At 45.2% G+C, this 27,972-nt stretch overlaps 2 protein-coding genes across 7 annotated transcripts; both read left to right on the top strand.

The window, feature by feature from the left end:
- The first annotated feature begins 763 nt into the window (after positions 1-763).
- LOC147081758 (ferritin heavy chain B-like) lies at positions 764-27,972 on the top strand. 6 transcript variants are annotated; one of them, XM_085980711.1, is made up of 4 exons: positions 764-909; positions 9,131-9,277; positions 9,520-9,645; positions 27,569-27,858. In XM_085980711.1, the coding sequence occupies exons 1-4, from the start codon at positions 808-810 to the stop codon at positions 27,713-27,715; spliced, it is 522 nt and encodes a 173-aa protein (XP_085836837.1). In that variant the 5' UTR covers positions 764-807; the 3' UTR covers positions 27,716-27,858. The 6 variants fall into 6 exon arrangements, with proteins under 6 accessions (XP_085836837.1, XP_085836833.1, XP_085836835.1 ...); XM_085980707.1 differs by lacking the exon at positions 27,569-27,858 and adding an exon at positions 10,022-10,353; XM_085980709.1 differs by lacking the exons at positions 764-909; positions 27,569-27,858 and adding exons at positions 7,898-8,027; positions 10,022-10,355.
- LOC147081759 (ferritin heavy chain B-like) lies at positions 1,714-3,590 on the top strand. The gene is made up of 4 exons (XM_085980723.1): positions 1,714-1,731; positions 2,247-2,393; positions 2,799-2,924; positions 3,271-3,590. Exons 1-4 carry the CDS (start codon positions 1,714-1,716, stop codon positions 3,421-3,423), a joined length of 444 nt encoding a protein of 147 aa, XP_085836849.1. The 3' UTR covers positions 3,424-3,590.

Genomic DNA, 27,972 nt, shown 5'->3' with positions numbered 1-27,972 from the left:
GCTTTCCATAACCGGTGGGCACCAGAGGGACTGGAGTGCAGAGTGGATCCAGGGAACTGAATTAGAATTTTAAAGGTTTTTATGTTGGTTTTGTCATAATTTGGAACTTAATGTTTGTGCCCCTTTAAAAAGGGGCCACTTATGGTTTAAGTGTTTCCGATTGATGATTTAATCGTCCCAATCGATTAGCCTAAAGATAAGCCTGTGATTCCAGATATTCAAACTGTGTTTGAGAAAAGTCAGGGCGATTGGGATGCTTCTTTTTTTTCTATAAATTTAAATTCCCCAGCTGCTGTGGGAATTTAAACCCAGGTCTTTCAGATCATTAGTTCAAGGCCTCTGGATGACTAGTTCAGTAACTTAACCACTAGGCTACCATCCCCTGCCCTTGGGGTCCTTATTGCCCTGTCAGCCAATGACACTCATTTTTCAAAGTTCTGATCCTCTTTTTTGTGAACCCATAAATTTAGACAAATAAAAACTGTAAATAACCTATAAAACTGTAAATAAACCAATAAAACTCCAAATAAACCTTAATAATCAAATTAAAATTTGGTTCTCCAGCCCAATTATGCACTCAAAGTTCTGATTGGCTCTGGGAGTCATCTCCCCTCCTCCCTTTACTTGATTGGTGCTCTGAGAGAGGCTGCCACTTCTGATTGGGTATTGAGGAATGTCACTCATCATCTAGGCAGCCACGCCCTGGATTATCCAGCGGTATAAATAGTAGGAGTTTGGGGGGTTGGTTAAATTCCAGCTTCTTACTTCAACAAAGTTTAGATTTAGCAAAAAATAATAATAATTAGGATGGCTTCTCAAGTGTGTCAGAACTACCACAAGGACTGTGAGGATGCTGTCAACAAGCAGATCAACATGGAGCTCTATTCCTCCTATGTTTATCTCTCCATGGTGAGTTTTGTATTTCTGACCACTTCACAATGGAGACTGTGTAATGTGACTTTACTAAATTCTGTGCTGTGTCTAGCCCACCCCTCAATCTATGCACAGTAAATTCATTTTTTAAAGCTAAAATATAATGCAATTTATCATTTTGTGTGTCCATTAACAAACTGCCTCTCTGGTCCTTGCAGTAACTGAACCATATTCTGAGTATCTTAATGACTCTCTTTCCTGGGCTCTTGTGTGTTGTTGAAGTTTATATTTGGATGCAGAGTGTATTCCAATGTGTGGAAATCAGAATTGTTATCCTCACTTCTAAATCACTCCATGGCCTTTCCCTACTTTGCTTTTGCAATAAAGGGATGTAATCTTAAAATTAGAAATAGCCCTTTTTAGGAGGGAAGTCAGGAGGCACTTTTTCACAAGGGTGGTGGAGATCTGGAACACTTTGTTTTTTTTTTTTTTTTCTTTACCTGCTTTTCCCCCCAGCTGTGGATGCTGGGACAATTGGAGCTTTCAAGACAGATGCTTTTCTTGGGTAAGTGCCTCAAGGGGGATGGAGTAAAGCTACAGGTCAGCCATGATCAAATTGAATGGTGGAGCAGGCTCGAGTGGCTGAATGGCCTACTCCTGTTCCTAATATTAACCTTAGTTTTAACTCTCAGCTTGTGCCCTTCTGTCTTTTCGCTAACTCCCTTTGCCGTACTGGTGGTAAATCCGTCAGCCACTTTGACCCTACTCGGGAACTCTCCCTTAACTCCTCTGCTTTCCTACTTCTTGACCTTGACCAAGCACTTCAAATTCTGAAGGTTTATGAACCTTTATTCCTTGGTATGTGGTTCTCCTCTGAAATGCCTTGATTAGTGTTGAAGGTGCCAAATTAATGCTGCTTGTGGTAATTTTAGTTCCATGGGATGAATGTAGCCAGTAAGATTCAGACTAGTTTCTCCTCTTTGATGTACCACATGAATTGTGTACTGTGACTAGACTCTACTTTAATGGGTTTGTTTCTAGTGCCCCTTGGCAATAGATCTGGGCCAATATTTGCAAGTTACTATTTAATCTGCTCCCACCATCCTTTCAGGCAGTGCATGCACTTGAGTTTCTTCCTGTAGCCTCTGGTTCTTTTGCCATTTCCATTGGCCAGTTTCCCTATTGCTAGGGGTAAGATTGTCCACTTGCTACCAGGTTAGTGAAGTAAGTAGGCCGGTGCTAGTTTCCATGTACCACAAGTTCAGTGAGAATTGAACCCTTTGAATTAAAGCAAAATCCAGGTTGGCTTTATGTACAATACCCATGATAGATCTGCCATGGGATACCCAATGACTTTTCTGATCTCTCCATAGACCTTCTACTTTGACCGGGATGATGTTGCCCTGCGTCACTTAGCCGAGTTCTTCAAGGAGCAGTTGCACGAGGAACGGGAGCACGCTGAGAAACTGATGAAATTCCAGAATCGGCGTGGAGGCCGAATCATCTTGGAGGACATCAAGGTTTGGCTCAATAAACGAGTGACCTTCTGTCTGGGACCCGTAGACTGATTGTTTCAAATACTTTCTAAAGCCATTGGTTCCAATTTATAACAAACAGGCCATTTGGCCAAGTGGGTCTATGACAGAGTTTATACTCCACGAGCCACCCCCCACTGTGCTTCATCTAGCCCTATCTGCATATCCTTCTATACACCTCTCCCTAGTACTTATCTAGCTTCCCCTTAACTACATCTGTTATTTGACTCCAGTAGTTGTGTTGGCTTAATGCTGTAGTTCTATTTTCTTCCAACACATTGGTTCATGGTAACATTAGATATTTGCACCTCTAATTTCCTTCAATACTTTGTTTGTTTGTTTGTTTGTTTATTCCATTGTACAGTGAATTGTCTGAATTTCCCTTTCCAGAAACCAGAGCAGGATGAGTGGAGCAATGGTCTGGAGGCGATGCAGAGAGCTCTGCAGCTGGAGAAGAATGTCAACCAGAGTCTGCTGGATCTGCACAAACTCGCCACTGTTAGGACTGACCCTCATGTAAGTTCTTGAAGCTGTAATGTGGGCATTTGTTAAGTTGGAGGTGGTGGTACCGTGAGCCTATTCAAAAGATCTTCACGCCCAATAGCTTTGTGTTGGTGCCTTTTAGGTTTTTGAGTGGTGGGAGGTTGGCCTACTGTGGACATTGACCAGTGAATGTGTCCCAGTGATTTTAGGATCTATGCCCCTATTCTGCAGGAAGTTTAATCTAATGATGCAGTAATTCCATTAATCTCAATTGCACCACAACACTATCCTGCAGTCCAAGTGGATTGAACTCTTTTGGGAAGCTAGGATGTTCCTTGAAATCTGCTGCTGGACATAACTAGTTTCCCTCTCTTTCCAGTTGTGTGACTTCCTGGAGACCCACTACTTGGATGAGCAAGTGAAGATGATCAAGAAGCTTGGAGATCACATCACCAACTTGAAGAGACTGGGAGCCCCTGAGAATGGCATGGGGGAGTACCTGTTTGACAAGCACACCCTGGGGGAAGAGTGACTGCAGGGATGAAGCCTATTGTGTTTAGTACTTGTATTTATAATTGTGTGCGAGACGCCTGTCCTGTAGGGAATGATGGCTTGTGACTTTGTGCAAGAGCTGAGAGACCTGGGCTCTTAATGTGAAATGTCACTAACTGTAAATAAACTGTTCTATATTTGACTGGATTTTGTCTCCTTGTAAATTTTAGTGGTTTTTGTTCCAGTTAGCATAACTTGGTTACATTTCCAGTATTACACTGGGCTGTGCAGCAGTGTTGTCATGGGATTTGGTCATAGAATGGTTACAGCACAAGAGGCCATTCGACCTGTCGAGCCCATGCTGGCTCTCTGCAGGAGCACTTTGGTTAGTACTATACCCTACCCTTTCTGTGGAGCCCTGCCATTTTATCCTTCAGGTACTTGTCTAATTCCCTTTTGGAAACCGAGATTGAGTCTGCCACCATCACCCTCTCAGGCAGTGCATTCCACATCCTAACCACTCGCTGCGTTCAGTTTTTCCTCATGTTGTCTTTGGGCCCCCTTCCAATCGCCTTAAATCTGTGTCCTCTGGTTCTCGACCCTCCCACCAATGGGAACAGTTCTATTTATTTTTTTGGCAGGGTAATTTTGATCTATTTAACTTAGAATATCAATGTATTTCTAAGAAATTTGTCGATCTTGTGTTGCAAACAAACTGCAATGCTGTAATACAACAGCTTAATGTACAAAGGTGTGTTCAGCCAAATGAGCTAATGGGACCAGGGACCCCTGAAGCTTGGTAAGAAGTAGGTTTTAGAGTCTTAAAGGAGGCAGAGAGGTTTAGGGAGGGTATTCCAAAGCTTGGGCTCTAGGCAGTTAAATAGAAGTACTTGCTGCCATGGTGATGAATATTCCCCCTGCCCTTGAGAGCTTGGAGAGTTATAATTTAGCCATTACAATGAAATACAAGTTATAATAAACACAAGGATGATTTGCTGTGACTGTGTTCTGTCATTTCAGTCCAATGAAGAGAAAGCTCTGGTTTCACATTCTCTAAGAATTATATTTTCCCTGGGGAAGAGCAGTTTGTATTCTGTAAACTGCTACAGATCCCCATCAGTCATTAGCGGGGGTAACTCCGTTAACAAACTCACCACTGCCGCTATAGCCTTTCTGGGCAGAGAAACAAATAACTGCTGCACAGACCAGCAATGTTGGAGCTCACTGAACTCATGATAAGGGGATTACAATTGATGTGGTGGTGGAGGAGAATCAACAATTGCCATATCGGCTTGCTATCCACATAACATAATTAGAAGCAGGAGTAGGCCATGCGGCCCTTGAGCCTGCTCCACCATTCAATAAAATCATGGCTGATCTTCAATCTCACCTCTACTTTCCAGCCCGATCTCCATATCCCTTGATCCCACTACAATCTAAAAATCTATCTGAGCCTTGAATATAGTTAATGGTTCAGCATCCACAGCCCTTTGGGGTAGAGAATTTGAAAATATCTTACTGGGAAACTGAGAGTACCCTACTGGGCTTTGTTCTGGGACCACTCTCCTTCCCCCTCCCCCACCATGTTTGACTAACCTGCCAACACTCATGGTCTTGGGTAAGGTATTGGAGGACGAGGAATACGTGCGGAACTGTATTCCCACAAAATATAATCCTTCCGGAAGGAGTAAATGTATTTCATTAAATGCACAAAGTAAAAACCCCCAAGTTAAATAGATACTTCTCCTGAAACTCTCTTCCCCCTACCTGTCTGTTCCATCAATGTATAAACCCAATACCGGCAGCTCCTCCATAAATGTATTGATTGGTATTCAGGCCCATTGTGCAGTTCATACCAAATAGCAATCATCCTTTCCAAATCCGACTGCATCTCCATTTGTGTCCTTCACCCCCAGGAATGGATTCATCCGTTGATGATGCTGCAGCTGCAACACGCCAGTGTTTACAAGCTAATTTAGGAACTTAGCTGAGAACTGCAGCGGGTGCAATGAAATTGCCATCTTCAGCCATTCCACGTTGATGTCTTTGCATCTCTCGGAGGCATTTCTGGGGTATCTGAGTCCCCACATTTCACACGATAATGAGCCGCAATTCTACGAGTCGGGATGGGTTTGCGTGCTGACGGGTTTCATGGCTTCATGTTTCAGACAAAACAAAGTCTTCAGCTCACTCGATGTGAAAAACTTTACAGGCGCCCGTGTTTTAAGAATTACATCGAATTTACAGCACAGAAACTGGCCATTCGGCCCGACTGCTCCGTGCCGGTGTTTATGCTCCACACGAGCCTCCTCCCGCCCTTCTTCATCTAATCCGATCAGCATATCCTTCTATTCCCTTCTTTCCAAACTTCCCCTTAAATGCATCTCTGCTCTTCGCCTCAACTACTCCATGTGGTAGCGAGTTCCACATTCTCACCACTGAAGAAGTTGCTCCTGAATCCCCTGTTAGATTTATTAGTGACTATCTTATATTTATGGCCCTCAGTTCTGGACTCCCCCACAAGTGAAAGCATTTTCTTTCCATCTACCTTATCAAAACACCTTCATAATTTTAAAGACCTCCATTAGGTCACCCTTCAGCCTTCTTATTTCTAGAGAAAAGCGCCCCAGCTTGTTCAGTCATTCCTGATAGATATAACCTCTCAGTTCTGCTATCATCCTTGTAAATCAAATGTGCACCTTCTCCAGTGCCTCTATATCCTTTTTGTAATATTCTCCTTCGAGCAGAAAAGGCTAAGAGGAGATTTGATAGAGGTGTTTAAAATCATGAAGGGTTTCGAAAGAGTAAATAAAGAGAAACTGTTTCCAATGGCTGAAGGGTCGCTAACCAGAGGACACAGATTTAAGATGATTCGCAAAAGAACCAGAGGCGACAGGAGGAAAAACGTTGTTACACAAGGAGTGGTTAGGATTGGGAATGCGCTGCCTGATGGGGCGGTGGATACAGATTCAATAGTGGCCTTCAAAAGGGAATTGGATAAATACTTGAAGTAGAAAAAAGTTCCAGGTTCCTGGGGAAAGAGCGGGGGAGTGGGACTAACTGGATTGCTCTTTGAACGAGCCGGGACAGACTCGATGGGCCGAATGGCCTCCTTCTGTGCTGCACTATTCTATGATTCTATGGAGACCAGAACCGTGCACCGTACTCCAAGTGTAGTCTAACCGAGGTTCTATACCAATTTAACACGTTGAACTCGGGTGCGGTTCGGCTGCAAGCACTCCCCGCACTGAGGTCAGAACGGCACTAATGGTAACTGTTTGCATCTCACAAAATCTATGAGGTCGACGTTCACCCCGCTCCGTGCCGAAACATTTCCTACAGTCTGACTACAAAGAAGCACAGCCCTGGTAGCAGCTCCCCGAGTGACGGGCTAGAAAATACACAGAGAAACATAGAAGATTGGAGCATCAGTCGGCCATTCGGCAACTCGAGCCTGTTCAGCCATTTAATGAGATCGTGGCTGATCATCCAAATTCAGTACCCTGTCCCTGCTTTCTCCCCATATCCCTTGATCCCTTTAGCCTCAAGAAATATATTCAAATCCTTCTTGAATATATTTAATGAATTTTCCTCAACTGCCCTGTGTGGCAGAGAATGTCACAGGTTCACCACTCTCTGGGTGAAGAAATTCCTCCTCATCTCAGTCCTAAATGGCTTCCCACTTATCCTTAGACTGTGACCCCTGGTTCTGGACTCCCCGCCATCGGGAACTTGCCTGTTTTTTCTGGAAGAGAAATTTCTGTCTTTACATCCGAAGGGATTGTGTGATGGGGAGAAATATTTAATGGAAAGTCAAGCCTCATGGGTCCCGGTTCTACAGAATCTGAAAATGTGAAATGAATAATACTCTGGTGTATGTTCCATAACACACAAAGATGTTTCCAATCAATTTATTCCATTTTTAGAATATTAATTCACGGGATGTGGGCGTCGCTGTCAACGGCCAGAATGTATTGCTCGGCGCGAGTCGCACTGGAGAAGGTGGGGGTGAGCCGCCTTCTTGAACTCCGTGCGGTGAAGGTACTCCCACAATGCTGTTAGGCAGTGAGTTCCAGGATTTTTACCCAGCGACGATGAAGGAACGATTGTAGGAAAATTCATCGATAGCGAAGGATGATTCTCAGCACCTTGAGCTTTAGAAAAGCAGCAAATTGTCATTTAATTCAAATGAGAGCATCGAACAACGAGAGACTTTCCGATTTGAAGAAGGTCAAGGAACCCAAAAGCAGTGACATCACCGAGACTGATCTCCCAAACCTGCCGGTTTTCCATAGCTCTGATTGGCTCTGGGTCCCCCCCCCTCCTCCCCCACACCCCCTCTCCTTTGTTAATTGGTGCCTGGATTCAGGAAAGATTCCTGATTGGCTCTCAGGGATTGTCAATCATCATTGGTGATGTCATTCCTTGTTTGAATGCAGGCTGTCCCAGTAGTATAAATACAAGAGCTTGAGTTAGAAAGGGTTAGTTTTTGAACTTTCTAGGTGATCGTGAGCAGTAATAGTATAACAGGAAATAGTGAAGATGGCCTCCCAAGTACGTCAGAACTACCACAAGGACTGTGAGGATGATGTCAACAAGCAAATTAACATGGAGCTCTATTCCTCCTATGTTTATCTTTCCATGGTGAGTCTTGTATTCCTTGTTGCTGTATTCTTAAAAGCTGGACATTCTGTAGTTCCATGAACTGGCTTTAAACTATATTTCTCTTGACTTCCTTACCTGGGGAAGCAATCTTTGAGCAGTGAGTACTTCAGGGTGAGCTTGTTGTGTTGATGGCCTGCTCCTTGTAGCAGCTGCACTCTGTTGAGCAGGTTTAATATATGGAACGAGCTCAGCTGCTGCCTGAGTTTGTAACAGAAGAGCACAAACCTGGTCAAGTGACTGTTGGTGCTTGTTGATATGAAACAAAGTTCAGTTTCAGTGGGGTGACTGTAGTGAGTGACATGATGGCAGGTCCTCACTAGCTTTCTCTTTAACTGGAAGTGAAGTTCTGGGAATCCTGGTGTTGAAGCCTTGTTCACTGTGCCTAGATCTCTTTGGCTACAAGGCACTTTGGGAGGTAGTCAATGAAGTCACCTGTTATGTGGGAAATGCAGCAGCCAATTTGTGCACAGTAAGCTTGCACAAACAATGAGACTCATCAGATCATCTGTTTTGGTTGAGGGATAAATATTGGCCTGGGAATCTGGAGAGAACTCCCCTGTTCTCTGAAGTAGTGCCTTGAGATCTTTCACATCCACCTGAGGACAGACAGGGCCTCTGTTTAACATCTCATCTGAATGACTGACTGACTGACTGACTGGAAGTAGAGGAGGGACTACTTATCCAGCAGTAGAGTTTAGTTTGACTGGTCATGAAATATAATCCTGAACTGTAGTTTATAGTTTTTATTTGTTGGTTGACTGTTTCATCCTGGTTCTTGGGAGGAGAAGCTGGCCAACATGTTCAGATTAGTGAAGTGAATTGCATTTTGCGAGTTAACCAATAGTATCTTCAGGATCAAGGGAGAAGCCAGGGACAGGGTACTTGTTTGGATGATCAGCCATGATCTCACTAAACGTTGGAACAGGCTCAAGGGGCCGAATGGCCTACTACTGCTCCTATCTTCTATGGTTCTATCTATTTTTGCAAGATTAAGAACTCACTAGCTAACTAGGGGTAAATATAATCTTGCATTGTATATGAAGATCTAGGTCTGCTGAAGCTGTTTAAAATTCTCTCCACAGTCCTATTACTTTGACCGGGATGATGTTGCCCTGCGTCACTTTGCCGAGTTCCTCAAGGAGCAGTCACATGAGAAACACGAGGATGCTGAGAAACTGATGAAATTCCAGAATCGGCGTGGAGGCCGAATCATCTTGGAGGACATCAAGGTTGGATTCAATAAATGAGTGGCCTTCTGTCGGGTTCCCCTTGTTTCCAATACTTTCTAAAGCAATTAGTTCCAATTTGAATCCATGGTTCTGGTGGCTTAATGCTGTCATTCTATATTCCTGTGACACATTGGTTCATGGTAACATGGATTTCTGGCTGCTTTTCACCCCTGTTTTCCTTGTGCTGTCTTGTGTCTTTTTTGTTTAATTCATTGTAAGTGAACTGTGACTTTCACCTTCAGAAACCAGAGCAGGATGAGTGGAGCAATGGTCTGGAGGTGATGCAGAGAGCTCTGCAGATGGAGAAGAATGTCAACCAGAGTCTGCTGGATCTGCACAAACTCTCCACTGGGAGCACTGACCCTCATGTAAGTTCTTGGTGGGTTTTTGGGTATGTTGGAGGTGGTGGAACCTTGCTGTCCTTGAGCTGATTCAACAATCTACATGCCCAATCGCTTTGTGTTGGTGTCTCCTGGGTTCTTAAGGGGGTTGGGGTGAGGATGGGACAGTTGGCCTTATGTGGACATTGAGAATAAGTGTGTCGCAGTGGTTCCAGGATCTAAGCATCTATTGTACAGGAATTACTAGATCATTTGAGCAAATTTACATCATCTCAATTACACCACTTGACTATCCTCCAGTCCAAGAGGATTAAAATCCCAACTCTAGAGGAAGTGGGGGGAGCTTGGATGTTCCTTGATATCTGCTACTGGCCATAACTAGTTTCACTTTGTTTCTTTTCAGTTGTGTGACTTCCTGGAGACCCACTACTTGGATGAGCAAGTGAAGATAATCAAGAAGCTTGGAGATCACATCACCAACTTGAAGAGACTGGGAGCCCCTGAGAATGGCATGGGAGAGTACTTGTTTGACAAGCACACCCTGGGGGAGAGTGACTGAAGCTTATTGTGTTCAGTACTCGTGTTTATATAATTGTGTGGGAGACCCTGTCCTTCAGGGAATGATGGGTTGTGTGACTTTGTACAAAGAGCTGTGAGACCTGGGCTCTGTAATATCAACTGTCACTAACTGTAAATAAACTGTCCAACATTGGACTGGATTTTGTCTCCTTGTAAATTTGAGTGGTTGCTTATTTTCTGATAACATTTGGTTGTCTTCAGACAAGAGCTACGCTGGGCTGTGTCCTCTGAGATGGTGTGCGTTGGCGACGTATTTCTTCCACCAGCTGCACCGCCTCAATTACGCCACGCAGCTCCTGTTTGTGAAAGTGGGCGGCATGCGTGCCAGCCTGCGGGAGCTGCCTGTCTTCTACCAGGAACTGCTATGGGTTTGGAACTATGTCGCTTCCAGGCGGAACTCTCCCCCCGTCGGGAGCGGCGGCTCTCCTGCGGGAGCCGTTGCTCAGGAATCCACACCTCCACGACTGTGGGTTCGGGTGGCTGGCGGCGTGCAGGGCTGTGCCTGGCAAGGTGACCAGAGTCGGGTATCTGCTCTATGGCGGAGGAGTGGTCTGCATGGCGCCGGAGGAGCTGGCACGGCGCCTGTCCTGGGCCAACGTCCGGCTCGCAGTCAAAGCCATCGAGTCAGTGAAAGTGGCACTGGGCCCTGACTCCACTAGGTGTATCGCGGCGGCTTAAGCACGGGGGCGATCCCGTCCGAGCTCACCCCCGTTCAGACGGAGTTCCTGATCGGCGCCCGGCCCCGAAACTCTCCTCTGGAACCAGCTCCTCACAACTTGCGCCGTCTCGAGGAAAGACCCTCCGTGCCTTTTCATTCCGCGCGGAGGAGTTTCCTGTACGGGCTGCTCCTGCACACACACTCCACTTTGCCGTCTGCTGTCTGCACACGCCATGGCGTGGCGTCTTGCTGACCGGCGGTGGCGGAGGTCCCCAATGGAGGGCTCTCTACGCGGGAGTCCTCCCTTGTTCCATCGGGGACTTGGCCTGGAGGGTGTTGCACGGAGCGGTCCTGTGCAATATGGTTTTAAATAGGTTCACGGACTCCCAGGCCGCCTGCATTTTTTGCGGCCTGGAGGAGTCCGTGTTTCACGTTTACATAGAATGTGAGAGGTTGCAGCCCCTCTTTCATTACCTGAAGGGGCTGCTCCTCGCTTTTTTTGGTTGCACTTCAGTCCCACGCTCCTGATCTACGGTCACCCTTGTCGGCCTGGGCCTGGCTAAAAAAGCCATCAATTGGTCCGGGGGGTCGTTCAGCCGGATTGCCTGCCTCTCTTCCGCGGCCATGTTCGTGCCCGGGTGTCCTTGGAGATGGAGCACGCGGTGAACCCGGCACGCTCGAGGCCTCCTGCGACCGGTGGGGACTGGAGTGATTCATCACCCAGCAACCAAATTTCAACTTGATTTGTTAAGTTTCACTTAATGTTTTGAGTTTAGTTAGTCTCTTTGTTTATGGGTTGCTCAAAAAGAGTACACACAGTGATTGCCTCTCTCTTCCTGCAATCCCCCCAATCCTGTCAGCTTAACTCCAACATCCTTTCCCCGGCGGATAGACCAGACTTACCCCAGTACATGTCAAAGACATGGAATGTACTCGTGCAAAAGGTAATATTTATAACATTACAAAAACACACATACACAGTTAACCATCATTTAAAGCTGGCATGAATCTAATAATGGGGGTGAGGCGGACCTACAAATACAAAGGGATCGGGATAGCTGGGTGGAAAATGGCATATAATGTGGGAAAATACAAAAGAATGAGACTAGGGAAAAGAAAGACTTGCATTTCTGTAGCGCCTTTTACGACCACCGGAAGTCTCAAAGCACTTTACAGCCAATGAAGTACTTTTTGAAGTGTAGTCACTGTTGTAATGTAGGAAACATAGCAGCCAATTTGCACACAGCAAGCTCCCACAAACAACACTGTGATAATGACTGGATCATCTGTTTTTGTTATGTTGGTTGAGGGATTAATATTAAAAGAAAGCACAATTTACACTTCATCTAGAGCCATCCTTTGTTTCTTAACCTGTCCCATTACCATCTCCCTTTGCCTTGAATATCTCTCAATGTCTCTTAATCTCTCCTGCCGTCCAGCCTATCACAGACCGTCCCTTTTGTTCTTTCCTCCCCTCCCCCCTTTCCCAGCCTCTTCACTTGCTTAAGAATCTGTTCCATTTCCGGCTTTTTTCCAGTTCTGACGAAAGGTCATCGACCTGAAACGTTGACTCTGTTTCTCTCTTCACAGACGCTGCCTGACCTGCCGAGTGTCTCCGGCATTTTCTGTTTTTATTTGAGGGATAAATAGGACAACCCAGCCTATCCAATCTTTCCTCATAGCTAAAATTCTTCAGCCCAGGCAACATCCTCGTAAATCTCCTCTGTACCCTCTCTAGTGCAATCACATCCTTCCTGTAATGTGGTGACCAGAACTGCACGCAGTACTCTAGCTGCGGCCTAACTAGTGTTTTATACATTTCAAGCATAACCTCCCTGCTCTTATATTCTATGCCTCGGCTAATAAAGCAAGTATCCCGTATGCCTTCTTAACCACCTTATCTACCTGTCCAGCTAACTTCAGAGATCTGTGGACATGCACTCCAAGGTCCCTCTGATCTTCTGCACTTCTCAGTGTCCTACCATTTAACCCTTGCCTTGTTAGCCCTCCACAAATGCATGACCTCACACTTCTCCAGATTGAATTCCATTTGCCACTGTTCTGCACACCTGACCAGTCCATTGATATCTTCCTGCAGTCTTCAGCTTTCTTCATTATCAACCACACAGCCAATTTTTGTATCATCTGCAACCTTCTTAATCATACTTCCTACATTCAAGTCTAAATCATTGATATATACCACAAAAAGCAAAGGACCCAGTACTGAGCCCTGCGGAACCCCACTGAAAACAGCCTTCCAGTCACAAAAACACCCTTCGACCATTACCCTTTGTTTCCTGCCTCTGAGCCAATTCTGGATCCAACTTGCCACTTTGCCTTGGATATCATGGGCTTTTACTATTGTGACCAGTCTGCCTTGCAGGACCTTATCAAAAGCCTTACTAAAATCCATATAGATTACATCAAACGCACTACCCTCATCGACCCTCCTCAAAAAATTCAATCAAGTTAGTCAGACATGACCTTCCCTTAACATATCCATGCTGACTGTCCCTGATTAATCCGTGTCTTTCTAAATGAAGATTTATCCTGTCGCTCGGAAATGTTTCCAATAATATTCCCAACACTGAGGTTAGGCTGACTGGCCTGTAATTATTCGGTCTATCCCATTCTCCATTTTTAAACTTCTTCTTCTCCTTCGGCAGTCCCTCCGAACCGAGGATGACTTGCTTCCACATTTAAAACGAGTTCTCAGGTGACTGATGAGTCCAATGCAGGACCTGCAGTCTCTGTCACAGGTGAGGCAGACGGTGGTTGAAGGGGGCGGGTGGGTGGGGTGCTTGGGTTGACGTGCGCTCCTTGCGCTGCCTGCGCTTAGCTTCCGCTTGCTCCCGGCGCAGAGACTCGATGTGTTCGGCGCCTTCCCGGATTCTTCTACTCCACTTTGTGCGGTCTTGGGCCAGGGATTCCCAGGTGTCGGTGGGGATGTTACACTTTTTCAAGGAGGCTTTGAGGGTGTCCTTGATGCACTTCCTCTGCCCACCTGGGGCTCTCTTGCCGTGCCGGAGCTCCGAGTAGAGCGCTTGTTTTGGGAGTCTCGTATCGGGCATGCGGACAATGTGACCCGTCCATCGGAGCTGATCGAGCGTTGTCAAAGCTTCGATGCCGGTGATGTTGGCCTGAGCGCGATCACTGACGTTGGAGTGTCTATCCTGCCAATGGATTTGCAGGATCTTGCGGAGGCAGCGTCGGTGGTACCTCTCCAGTGCTTTGAGGTGCTTGCTGTACATGGTCCCTTTTTAAACAACGGTACCACGTTAGCAGTCCTCCAGTCCTCTGGCACCACACCTGAAGCCAGAGAAGATTGGAAAATGATGGTCAGAGCCTCTGCTATTTCACACGCACTTTCCATTCGCCTGACCCGCTTTGCAGATTCACTGATCTGGTTGGATGTTGCCTCAAACCCACAGATACCTGAAAATGACCAACCCACTGAACCACGCAGAACTATTAAAAAGACACTGACTCGCAAACAACGGAGGATTCAATTAACCTGGGCAAGGTGGCCCTCAACTGGTCCAGGCAGAGCGCGGTCGATGGGGTGGGGGGTGTTCGCTCCGGCTGCCCGCCTCTCTTCCGTGGCTACAACCAATGCCTGGGTGTCCCTGAAGAGGGAGCACGCAGTGTCTCATGGTTCCCTTTGAGGCTTTCCCTAACCGGTGGGCACCAGAGGGACTGGAGTGCAGAGTGGATCCAGGGAACTCAATTATAATTTAAAAGGTTTTTATTTTAGTTTTGTCATAATTTGGAACTTATTGTTTGTGCCCCTTTAAAAAGGGGGTAACTTATGGTTTAAATGTTTCTGATTGATGATTTAATCGTCCCAATGGATTAGCCGAAAGATAAGCCTGTGATTCCAGATATTCAAACTGTGTTTGAGGAAAGTCAGGGCGATTGGGATCCTTCTTTTTTTTCTATAAATTTAAATGCCCCAGCTGCTGTGGATGGATTTCAACTCACGTCCCATTAATCAAAGCCTCTGGATTACTAGTTCAGTCAATTTACCACGAGGCTACTGTTCCCTTCCCTTGGGGTCCTTATTGCCTTGTCAGCCAATGACACTCATTTTTCAAAGTTCTGATTGGCTCTGGGAGTCATCTCCCCGCCTCCCTTTACTTGATTGGTGCTCTGAGAGAGGCTGCCACTTCTGATTGGGTATTGAGGAATGTCACTCATCATCTAGGCGGCCACGCCCTGGATTATCCAGCGGTATAAATATTAGGAGTTTGGTTAAATCTCAGTTTCTTACTTCAACAAAGCTTAGATTTTTAAAATAAAACTAATAATTAGGATGGTTTCTCAAGTGTGTCAGAACTACCACAAGGACTGTGAGGATGCTGTCAACAAGCAGATCAACATGGAGCTCTATTCCTCCTATGTTTATCTCTCCATGGTGAGTCTTGTATTTCTGACCACTTCACAATGGAGACTATGTAATGTGACTTTACTAAATTCTGTGCTGTATCTAGCCCACCCCTCAATCTATGCACAGTTAATTCATTTTTTAAAGCTATAATAATGCAATTTATCAGCTTGTGTATGCATTAACAAACTGCCTCTCCAGGTCCTTGCAATAGCTGAACCTTATTCTGAGTATCTTAATGACTCTCTCCTGGGCTCTTGTGAGGGTGTTGAAGATTATATTTGGAATACACTCTGCATTCAATGTGTGGCATTCAGAATTCTTATCCTCACTTCTAAATCACCCCATGGCTTTTTCCTACCTTGCTTTTGCAATGAGGGGATGTAATCTTCAAATTAGAAGTAGCCCATTTAGGAGGGAAGTCAGGAAGCACTTTTTCACACAAGGGTGGTGGAAATCCAGAACGCTTTCTTTTCCTGCCCTCCCATCCCGCAAGCTGTGGATGCTGGGACAATTGGAGCTTTCAAGACAGATGTTTTGTTGGGTAAGGGTCTCCAGGGGGATGGAGTAAAGCTACAGGTCAGCAATGACCAAATTGAATGGTGGAGCAGGCTTGGGTGGCTGAATGGCCTACTCCTGTTCCTAATATTCTTAACCTCCTAGTTTTAAGTACTAGTTTGTGCCCTTCTGTCTTTTTCTCTAGCTCCCTTTGCTTTAATGGTGGTAAATCCTTCAGCCACTTTGACCCTACTCAGGGGAACTCTCCCTTAACTCCTCTGCTTTCCTACTTCTTGACCATGACCAAGCACTTCAAATTCTGAAGGTTTATGAACCTTTATTCCTTGGTATCACATACCTTGATTAGTGTTGAAGGTGCCAAATTAATGCTGCTTGTGGTAATTTTAGTTCATGGGATGAATGTAGCCAGTAAGACTCAGACCAGTTTCTCTTTGATGTACTACATATTGTGCACTGTGACTAGACTCTACTTTAACGGGTTTGTTTAGTGCCCCTTGGCATTAGATCTGGGCCAATATTTGCAAGTTACTATTTAATCTGCTCCCACCACCCTTTCAGGCAGCGCATGCACTTGAGTTTCCTCCTGTAGCCTCTGGTTCTTTTGCCATTTCCATTGGCCAGTTCCCCTATTGCTAGGGGTAAGATTGTCCACTCGCTACCAGGTTAGTGCAGTAAGTAGGCCTGTGCTAGTTTTCATGTACAACGAGTTCAGTGAGACTTGAACCCTTTGAAAGAAAGCATAATCCAGGTTGGCTTTATGTACGATACCCATGATTGATCTGCTTTGGGATACCCAACTACTTTTCTGATCTCTCCATAGTCCTTCTACTTTGACCGGGATGATGTTGCCCTGCGTCACTTTGCCGAGTTCTTCAAGGAGCAGTCACACGAGGAACGGGAGCACGCGGAGAAACTGATGAAATTCCAGAATCGGCGTGGAGGCCGAATCATCTTGGCGGACATCAAGGTTTGGCTCAATAAACGAGTGACCTTCTGTCTGGGTCCCCGTAGACTGATTGTTTTAAATACTTTCTAAAGCAATTTGTTCCAATTTATAACATAGGCCATTTGACCAAGTGGGTCCATGATGGAGTGTATCCTGCACGAACCACCTCCCACCGTGCTTCATCTAACCCTATCTGCATATCCTTCTATACACTTCTCCCTAGTACTTATCTAGCTTCCCCTTAAATACATCTGTGATTTGACTCCAGTAGTTGTGTTGGCTTAATGCCGTAGTTCTATTTTCTTCTAACACATTGGTTCATGGTAAAATTAGATATTTGCACCCCTAATTTCCTTCAATACTTTCTTGTTTGTTTATTCCATTATACAGTGAACTGTCTGAATTTCCCTTTCCAGAAACCAGAGCAGGATGAGTGGAGCAATGGTCTGGAGGCGATGCAGAGAGCTCTGCAGCTGGAGAAGAATGTCAACCAGAGTCTGCTGGATCTGCACAAACTCGCCACTGATAGGACCGACCCTCATGTAAGTTCTTGATGCTGTAATGTGGGCATATGTTCAGTTGGAGGTGGTGGAAACTTGAGCCTATTTATAAGATCTTCACGCCCAATAGCTGTGTTGGTGCCTTTTTTAGGTTTGAGTGGTGGGAGGTTGGCCTACTGTGGACAGTGACTAGTAAATGTGTCCCAGTGATTCTAGGATCTATGCCCCTATTGTGCAGGAAGTTTAATCTAATGATGCAGTGATTCCATTAATCTCAATTGCACCACCAGACTATCCTGCAGTCCAAGTGGATTAAACACTCTTGGGGGGGGAAGCTAGGATGTTCCTTGAAATCTGCTGCTGGACATAACTAGTTTCCCTCTTTTCCCCAGTTGTGTGACTTCCTGGAGACCCACTATTTGGATGAGCAAGTGAAGATGATCAAGAAGCTTGGAGATCACATCACCAACCTGAAGAGACTGGGAGCCCCTGAGAATGGCATGGGAGAGTACCTGTTTGACAAGCACACCCTGGGGGAAGAGTGACTGCAGGGATGAAGCCTATTGTGTTTAGTACTTGTATTTATAATTGTGTGCGAGACTCCTGTCTTGTAGGGAATGATGGCTTGTGACTTTGTGCAAGAGCTGAGAGACCTGGGCTCTTAATGTGAAATGTCACTAACTGTAAATAAAATGTTCTATATTGGACTGGATTTTGTCTGCTTGTAAATTTTAGTGGTTTTTGTTCCAGTTGGCATAGTGGTTAGCACTGTTGCCTCACAGCGCCAGGGACCCGGTTTCGAATCCGGCCTCGGGTGACTCTCTCTGTGTGGAGTTTGCACATTCTCCCCGTGTTTGCGTGCGTTTCCACCGGGTGCTCTGGTTTCCTCCCACAGTCCAAAGATGTGCAGGTTAGGTTGATTGGCTATGATAAATTGAACCTTAGCGTTAGGGGGGATTAAATACGTGGGGTTACTGGGATAGGGTGGGATATGTGTTGGTGTAGGGGTTATGGGGATCGAGTGGGATGTGTGTCGGTGCAAGCTCGATGGGCCGAAATGGCCTCTATCTGCACTGTGGGGTTTCTGTGATGTTCTGTGAACTTGCTTACATTTCCAGTATTACACTGGGCTGTGCAGCAGTGTTGTCATGGGATTTGGTCATAGAATGGTTACAGCACAGGAGGCCATTCGGCCTGTCGAGCCCATGCCGGCTCTCTGCAGGAGCACTTCGGCTAGTACCACACCCTGCCCTTTCTGTGGAGCCCTGCCATTTTTTCCTTCAGGTGCTTGTCTAGTTCCCTTTTTGGAAACCGAGATTGAGTCTGCCTCTATCAACCTCAGGCAGTGCATTCCAGATGCTGACCACTCGCTCTGTTCAGTTTTTCCTCATGTCGTCTGTGGGCCCCCTGCCAATCACCTTAAATCTGTGTTCTCTGGTTCTCGACCCTTCCACCAATGGGAACAGTTCTCTTTTTTTTGCTGCGGTAATTTTAATTTATTTAACTTGGATATTCTATGTATTTCTTGGATATTTGTCAATCTTGTGTTGCAAGCAAACTGCAATGTTGTAATACAACAACTTAATGTACAAAGGTGTGTTCAGCCAAATGAGCTAATGGGACCAGGGCCCCTTGAAGTTTGGTCAGAATTCGGTTTTAGAGTCTTAAAGGAGGCAGAGAGGTTTAGGGAGGGCATTCCAAAGCTTGGGGTCTAGGCAGTTCAATAGAAGTACTTGTTGCCATGGTGATGAATATTCCCCCTGCCCTTGAGAGCTTGGAGAGTTATAATTTAGCCACTACAATGAAATACAAGTTATAATAAACACAAGGATGATTTGCTGTGACTGTGTTCTGTCATTTCAGTCCAATGAAGAGAAAGCTCTGGTTTAGCATTCTCTAAGAATTATATTTTCCCTGGGGAAGAGCAGTTTGTATTCAGTAAACTGCTACAGATCCCCATCAGTCATTAGTGGGGGTAACTCTGTTAACAAACTCACCAGTGCCGCTATAGCCTTTCTGGGCAGCGAAACAAATAACTGCTGCACAGACCAGCAATGTTGGAGCTCACTGAACTCATGATAAGGGGATTACAATTGAAGTGGTGGTGGAGGAGAATCAACAATTGCCATATCGGCTTGCTATCCACATAACATAATTAGAAGCAGGAGTAGGCCATGCGGCCCTTGAGCCTGCTCCACCATTCAATAAAATCATGGCTGATCTTCAATCTCACCTCTACTTTCCAGCCCGATCTCCATATCCCTTGATCACACTACAATCTAAAAATCTATCTCAGCCTTGAATATAGTTAATGGTTCAGCATCCACAGCCCTTTGGGGTAGAGAATTCAAAGGTTTCTTACTGGGAAAGTGTGAATACCCTATTGGGCTTTGTTCTTGGACCCCTCTCCTTCCCCCCTCTCCCACCATGGTTGACTATCCTGCCAACACTCATGGTCTTGGGTAAGGTATTGAAGGACGAGGAATCCGTGTGGAACTGTATTCCCACAAAATATAATCCTTCTGGAAGCAGTAAATGTATTTCATTAAATGCACAAAGGACAACACCCAAGTTAAATAGATACTTCTCCTGAAACTCTTTCCCCCTCCCTGCCTGTTCCATCAATGTATAAACCCAATACCGGCAGCTGCTCCTTAAATGTATTGATTGGTATTCAGGCCCATTGTGCAGTTCATACCAAATAGCAATCATCCTTTCCAAATCCGACTGCATCTCCATTTGTGTCCTTCACCCCCAGGAATGAATTCATCCGTTGATGATGCTGCAGCTGCAACACGCCAGTGTTTACACGCTAATTTAGGAACTTAGCTGAGAACTGCAGCGGGTGCAATGAAATTGCCGTCTTCCGCCATTCCACGTTGATGTCTTTGCATCTCTCAGAGGCATTTCTGGGGTATCTGAGTCCCCACATTTCACACGACGATGAGCCGCAATTCTACGAGTCGGGATGGGTTTGCGTGCTGACGGGTTGGATGGCTTCATGTTTCAGACAAAACAAAGTCTTCAGCCCACTCGATGTGAAAAACATTACAGGAGCCCGTGTTTTAAGAATTACATCGAATTTACAGCACAGAAACAGGCCACTTGGCCCGACTGCTCCGTGCCAGTGTTTATGCTCCACACGAGCCTCCTCCCGCCCTTCTTCATCTAATCCGATCAGCATATCCTTCTATTCCCTTCTTACCAATCTTCCCCTTAAATGCATTTCTGCTCTTCGCCTCAACTACTCCATGTGGTAGCGAGATCCAGGGCAAATATATGAGGGCAAGGCTGGATGGCATCTATTTTAATGCAAGGAGTCTTGCAAATAAGGTGGATGAACTGAAGGTGTTGATAAACACATGGGAGTATGATATTGTTGCTATCACGGAGACATGGTTGAGGGAGGGGCAAGACTGGCAGCTCAATATTCCGGGGTACAGAATCTTCAGGCGAGACAGAGGGGGAGGTATAAGAGGAGGGGGTGTCGCAATATTAATTAAGGAGTCAATTACTGCAGTAAGGAGGGATGATATATTAGCAGGTTCCTCTAATGAGGCCATATGGGTGGAGCTTAAAAACAAAAAGGGGGCAAGCACTTTGCTGGGAGTGTACTATAGGCCTCCAAACAGTCAGGGGGAGATAGAGGAACAGATATGTAGGCAAATCTCAGAGAAATGTGCAAATAATAGGGTAATAATAATGGGGGATTTCAACTTCCCCAATATTAACTGGGATAGTCAGAGTGTGAAAGGCTCAGAGGGTGTAGAATTCTTAAAGTGCATCCAGGAGAGCTTTTTGAGCCAGCATGTAGAAAGTCCTACAAGAGAGGGGGCGGTACTGGACCTAATTCTAGGGAATGTGGCCGGCCAAGTGGAAAAAGTGCTAGTAGGTGAGCACTTTGGTGATAGTGACCATAATATGGTAAGATTTAAGGTGGTCATGGAAAAGGACAGGGATGGGCCGGAAATAAAGGTTCTAAATTGGGGGAAGGCCGATTTTAATAGGATAAGGCAGGATCTGGCCAAAATGGACTGGGATCAGCTACTTGTAGGAAAATCCGCATCGGAGCAATGGGAGGCTTTCAGAAGGGAGATTGAGATCATACAATGGCAACATGTTCCCGTAAAGGTCAAGAGTGGTTCCAAAAACCACAGGGAACCTTGGATGTCAGGGGATATACGAGAATGGATTAGGAAAAAAAGGAGGGCTTTTGGTAGATACAAAAGGCTAAAGACGGAGGAAGCCCTAGAGGAGTGCAAAAAGTGCAGTGGGATACTTAAAAAAGAAATTAGGAGATCAAGGAGGGGCCATGAAATAACACTGGCGAGCAAAATAAAGGAAAATCCTAAGATGTTTTATAAGTATATTAAGGGTAAGAGGATAACTAAGGAAAAAATAGGGCCCATTAGGGACAAAAGTGGCAATCTGTGTGTGGAGCCGGAAGATGTAGGAGGGGTTCTAAATGAATTTTTTGCATCTGTTTTCACGATGGAGAAAGACGATGTAGACATAGAAATAGGGCGGGGGGACTGTGATATGCTCGAACATATTAACATCGAGAGGGAGGAGGTATTGGCGGTTTTAGCTGGCCTAAAAATGGATAAATCCCCAGGCCCGAATGAAATGTATCCCAGGCTGCTGGGTGAGGCAAAGGAAGAGATTGCGGGGGCTCTAACACATATATTCAGGACCTCTCTGGCCACAGGGGATGTGCCAGAGGACTGGAGAACTGCTAATGTAGTACCATTATTCAAGAAGGGTAGTAGGGAAAAACCGGGGAACTACAGGCCAGTGAGCCTAACATCAGTGGTAGGAAAATTCTTGGAAAAAATTCTGAGGGACAAAATTTGTCTCCACTTGGAGAGGCAAGGATTAATCAGGGATAGTCAACATGGCTTTGTCAAGGGAAGATCACGTCTGACTAATTTGATTGAATTTTTTGAGGGGATGACTAGGTGTGTGGATGAGGGTAACGCAGTGGATGTGGTATAGATGGATTTCAGTAAGGCCTTCGATAAAGTCCCGCACAGGAGACTGGTCAAGAAGGTAAGAGCCCATGGAATCCAGGGTGCCTTGGCACATTGGATACAAAACTGGCTTAGTGGCAGAAGGCAGAGGGTGATGGTCGAAGGTTGTTTTTGTGACTGGAAGCCTGTGGCCAGTGGGGTACCACAGGGATCGGTGCTGGGTCCCTTGCTGTTTGTGGTCTACATTAATGACTTGGATATGAATGTAAAGGGTATGATCGGTAAGTTCGCGGATGATACAAAAATTGGTAGGGTGGTAAATAGCGAGGAGGGTAGCCTCAGTCTGCAGGACGATATAGATGGGTTGGTCAGATGGGCGGAACAGTGGCAAATGGAATTTAACCCGGAAAAGTGCGAGGTGATGCACTTTGGGGGGACTAACAAGGCAAGGGAATACACAATGAATCGAAAGACCCTCGGCAAGACGGAGGGTCAGAGGGATCTGGGTGTGCAAGTACACAGATCCCTGAAGGCGGCGGAACAGGTGGATAAGGTGGTAAAAAAGGCATATGGGATACTTGCCTTCATTTGCCGAGGCATTGAATATAAGAGCAAGGAGGTTATGATGGAGCTGTATAAAACACTGGTTAGGCCACAGCTGGAATAGTTCGACCCAACACAATCGTCGCTAAGCAAAAGGAAAAATATCTGACATATTGGGCAGAAACAACAAAAACCCAAAGCAAACTCAATTGCTACTTGGCCCTAAACAGACAATACAACATAGCTGATTACCTGACCATGGTAAAGGATAACAAACTGAGAAGAACCTTGACAAGGTACAGACTTAGCGAACATAGCCTAGCGATCGAAAAAGGCAGACACAGGCAGACCAGGCTGCCAAGAGAAGACAGGATATGCTCTCACTGCAGTCAGGGAGTAGTTGAGACAGAGATGCACTTCCTCACAGCCTGTGGAAAATATCAGGGCATCAGAGAGAATTTCTATCAAAAATTCTCACAAATATGCCCTGAATTCAGAAATCTGACTGACAACCAAAAACTCCCATTCCTACTGGGGGAGGAGAGAAGCTGTGTAACACTGGCGGCACACTATGTTACAGCTTGCCATGAACAGAGGGACAACCAGTAAACTAAGACAAGAGTATATATAAACAAGGCGAAAATATATTTATAAACTCAGGGATATATCTGTTTATACACTGTATGAATGGAACCGCGTTTATGTGTTCAACCATAAATGTATTTTGATGCTTTGGCAACATAAGATGTACCTTATCATGCCAATAAAGCGATTTGTATTGTATTGTATTGTATTGTGTGCAGTTCTGGTCGCCACACTGCAGGAAGGATGTGATCGCGTTAGAGAGGGTGCAGAGGAGGTTCACCAGGATGTTACCAGGGCTGGAGCGCTTCAGCTATGAAGAGAGACTGGGCAGATTGGGTTTGTTTTCCTTGGAGCAGAGGAGGCTGAGGGGGGACATGATTGAGGTGTACAAAATGATGAGGGGCATAGATAGGATGGATGCTGAGGAGCTTTTTCCCTTAGTAGAGGGGTCAATAACTAGGGGGCATAGATTCAAGGTAAAGGGCGGGAGGTTTAGAGGGGATTTGAGAAAGAACTTTTTCACCCAGAGGGTGGTTGGAGTCTGGAACTCACTGCCTGAAAGGGTTGTGGAGGCAGAAACCCTCACAACATTTAAGAAGCATTTGGATGAGCACTTGAAATGCCATAGCATACAAGGCTACGGAACAAATGCTGGAATATGGGATTAGATTAGACAGGGCTTGATGGCCGGCGCGGACACGATGGGCCGAGGGCCTCTATCCGTGCTGTATTACTCTATGACTCTATGATACTGGAAATCTCAAAGAAAAACAGAAAACGCTGGAGACACTCAGCAGGTCAGGCAGCATCGGTCGAGAAAACACGAGACACTTGACCTTTCTGGTATAAAACCATTCCTCAAAACAGACCCGGGGTTTGCAGGAGATGAGGAAACAGTGCAAACTAACCACAGGACTTTACAGCTCTTAAATTTCATGGGGATAAAAGTCCACATCGCACTTTACAGTGACGGAGCAACAGATTCTGTCTGAAGCTCCCCACTGATCCACTTTCCATTTCCCCAACTCGTTGTGGGCTGCTTTGCAGATCCACTGCAGACTGACTGGTGTAGGTCAGTCTCTTTCAATCTATTGTGGTCAACATTGTGAACCTTGGTATCACGGACTCATTCTGGAGCCACCGAGATGCCCATCAATTCTCCGAGAGACGGGTTAACTTAGAGCCGGCTGTGCTCGACACCATCTGTAGGGTGGAATTTCATCGAGCTCTTTGAGATATGTTGTGAAACTCTGATTCTGAGAACAGAGACGCTTTCAAATTCAGTTTGAGGAAAGTCAAAGAAACCAACAGCAATGACATCACAGAATAATCATCCAAACCTCTGTATTCCAAAGCTCTGATTGGCTCTGGGTATCACACACCGCCCCCTCTCCTTTGTTAATTGGTGCCTGGATTGATGGAAGATCCTGACTGGCTCACAGGGATTGTCAATCATCATTGATCATGCCAGACCCTGTTGAAATGCAGGAGCTTGTGAGGGTAGAGGTTAGGTTGTTACTACAGTGGAGTTTGAGCTCAGTGCTTTGCAACAGGAAGAGTTAAGATGGCCTCCCAAGTGCGTCAGAACTATCACAAGGACTGTGAGGATGCTGTCAACAAGCAGATCAACATGGAGCTCTATTCCTCCTATGTTTATCTCTCCATGGTGAGTTTTGTATTTTTGGGGTCCTATTTCAAAATTAAGGCTGTTATTTTATTCTAAGCAGGTAGAATTTCTCTAGGTCAATGAATGGGCTTTAGAGGGTCTCTCTATAGCCCTCCCCAGTCTTAATCCAGTGAATGCTCTTAAGACAGTGATCTTGCAGAAGGACTCTTTCCTGCTCTGTAATAGCTCTGTCCTATTCTGATGTGTTTATATTTGAAACTAACTCCAGGGTTTCATCAAGTTTGTAATGGAGGGTTCATCTTGAAGATTCACTAAAACTAGTCAACTTCCAACTTGGATGGCAACAATTAGATTGAATTGGGTGACTAGTTAGTGAAACATTGGCTGGTTCTGGCCAGTTTTTATCCCCCTCTAATTGAGTGAATCCTGTTAGTCTTTCTCACCTGAGGATGGTGTTAAACTATTTAATTTTAAAGATTTGGCTCTTTTCCTTCTCTGCTTTTAGACTTTCATCTGGGAACAAAAGAAGATACCACAGATATTTTGACCAAGTGTAGTTGAGAGCTTTATTCCAAAAAGCATTAAAGCTCGCTAATATTTTCTAGTAACATAACCTCCTATTCTGTTGAGCTACTTCAATGAGGAGCTTCCAACATATTCAAAAAGGATTTGGAAAGTATTGGTGTTGCTACCATTTGAGTTGGCCATGGATCAGATCTAGATTTCAATTGTCTCTTTTCCATTTTTCTCTCTACCTGCAGTCGTATTACTTTGACCGGGATGATGTTGCCCTGCGTCACTTTGCCGAGTTCTTCAAGGAGCAGTCACATGAGGAACGTGAGCATGCTGAGAAACTGCTGAAATTCCAGAATATGCGTGGGGGGCGTGTTGTCCTGGAGGATGTCAAGGTTAGATTCAGCAAACTTTGAAGAATTGCCATGGTTTTGTGAAAAGTAGGCTAGTTACCTCATACTAGATTATCTGAGTCATGGAAGTTGTTCCAAGAGGAGGCTCAATGATTGTTGTATGCATGGATTTTCAGAAGGCAGGAGATTGCTGGCAGAAATTGGAAGTGCATTAGAAGCAACCTTGTGACCCCAATAAAACTGGGTGGAGTAGGAGGCAGTTGGTATAAAATAGACCACTGGATGGTGACTAGTGCATATGATCTAAATGTGCAAATAGTGATCTGCTGAGCTAGGGTCTATAGTGAGCTCCAGGGCAAAATTGGAGACTGGCTAGGGGGTTGACTGGAAGGAAGTGGTTGATGTTCACATCAGATGTAAGAGTGTAGGGATTTGGGGTGTGTCCCAGTACAGATGTCATTTAGAAGCTAGCTTGCAGAGACAAAAGGCTGATTGAAAGGTGGGCTTCATGTTCTGGCATAGAATAGAAAGCAAGGAAGTGTTACTGCAATTACTGCTAGATAGACCTCATTTGGAATATTGTGCTCCATTTTAGGTGATCTCACTTTAGAGCCTATAGTGCTGTGATTTCAAGTCAAATAACTCATTCCAAAGAGAATTCTTGATGAACTGTCTGGTTAAAATCCTGGCTTAGAATATCAAGAATGACATTGAGTTGTGATCTGACTAACTCCTGAAATGTTCAAGTCTGTTAACTAATTTCTTCCAATGTTACTCTATACCCCACCCCTACAAACTCTCAGAAACCAGAGCAGGATGAGTGGAGCAATGGCCTAGTGGTGATGCAGAGAGCTCTGCAGCTGGAGAAGGATGTCAACCAGAGTCTGTTGGATCTACACCAACTCTCCACTGGGAACACTGACCCTCATGTAAGTTCCTAATGTCTCATTTAAAGAAAGATTTGCATATCTACAGTGCCTTCCTTGTCGTCGGTGTCCAAAAACACTACAGCCAATTCAGTACTTCTTGAAGTGTCATTATTGTAATGTTTGCAACATGGCAGTCAATCTGCACACCAAGATCCTGCTGCAGAAATGAGAGAAATCACCAGATAGTCTGTTTTATTAAGTTGGTTAGTGATCAATATTGGCCAGGACACTGACATTCCAGTTTTTTTTCTTTGAAATAGTACCATGTGGGCAGACAAGACCTTGTGTACTGTTTTATCCAAAAGACAATACCTCTGACATTGCAGCTCTCCCTCAGTACTGCAGTGAAGTGTTGGTTTTCACTCAATTCTCTGAAATGGGACAACCCAGGGCCTTCTGACTGGCAGTGGTACCAGTAAGCCATGGCTGACACTTGCCATGTTTTGGGTGAGTTGAAGGCTATCTGGGGAGCTTAATCTGATCACTGATCTTTAGCAATATCTCCATGCCCAATAGGTTTCTGATGATCTTTCACAAAAGACTTCAACAGCAGGATCTCACTGAGATGAGGCCAGTGCATACCAGTGCATAAAGCAGATTGAAATTGGGACACCAAAGGAGAAGTTGTAACTGAAGGGGGTTCTGCTTTCCAATTTTAAATTGGTAAATGCATTACTCCTGGAGTAAATCTAATCTGACGTCCAATCCACCTATTTCTCTGCAGCACTTGTACCAGTTACCCCATCCAGTAGAAGATAAAGGACCATCTCCATGGGCGGTGAAGCTCAGAAGGCCTTTGATGATGTCTCCTCTGAGCTAATTGTGCTTTGTTTTTCACTTTCAGTTGTGTGACTTCCTGGAGACCCACTACTTGGATGAGCAAGTGAAGATGATCAAGAAGCTTGGAGATCACATCACCAACTTGAAGAGACTGGGAGCCCCTGAGAATGGCATGGGAGAGTACCTGTTTGACAAGCACAGCCTGAGTTGAATGGGATTCTTGAACCATTAGTTCTATACAGGTTGGAAATGAAGTGTGACCAACTTCTGGTGGTGAATACTTTGGTTGTCATTATTTCCCAGTTTTCTCATCTAACTGTCACAGTACATGGAAATAAAGGTTATTCATCATTGAACTGGTTTGTCTTTGTTTAATTAAATAGCTGATCTGGTTAAGATCCCACTGCACAATACACAGCTGTGTAATATGATCCAAGTTCAAAATACAGAAGTCACTCCCAGGATGGC

This window comes from Somniosus microcephalus, unplaced genomic scaffold (genome assembly GCF_052327205.1).
Source record: "Somniosus microcephalus isolate GS21.2 unplaced genomic scaffold, FLI_Smic_1.0 scaffold440, whole genome shotgun sequence".
In the NCBI taxonomy this organism is placed as follows: Eukaryota; Metazoa; Chordata; class Chondrichthyes; order Squaliformes; family Somniosidae; genus Somniosus; species Somniosus microcephalus.
The sequence above is the reverse complement of the archived record's forward strand: the minus strand, read 5'-3'. Positions and strand labels throughout refer to the sequence as shown.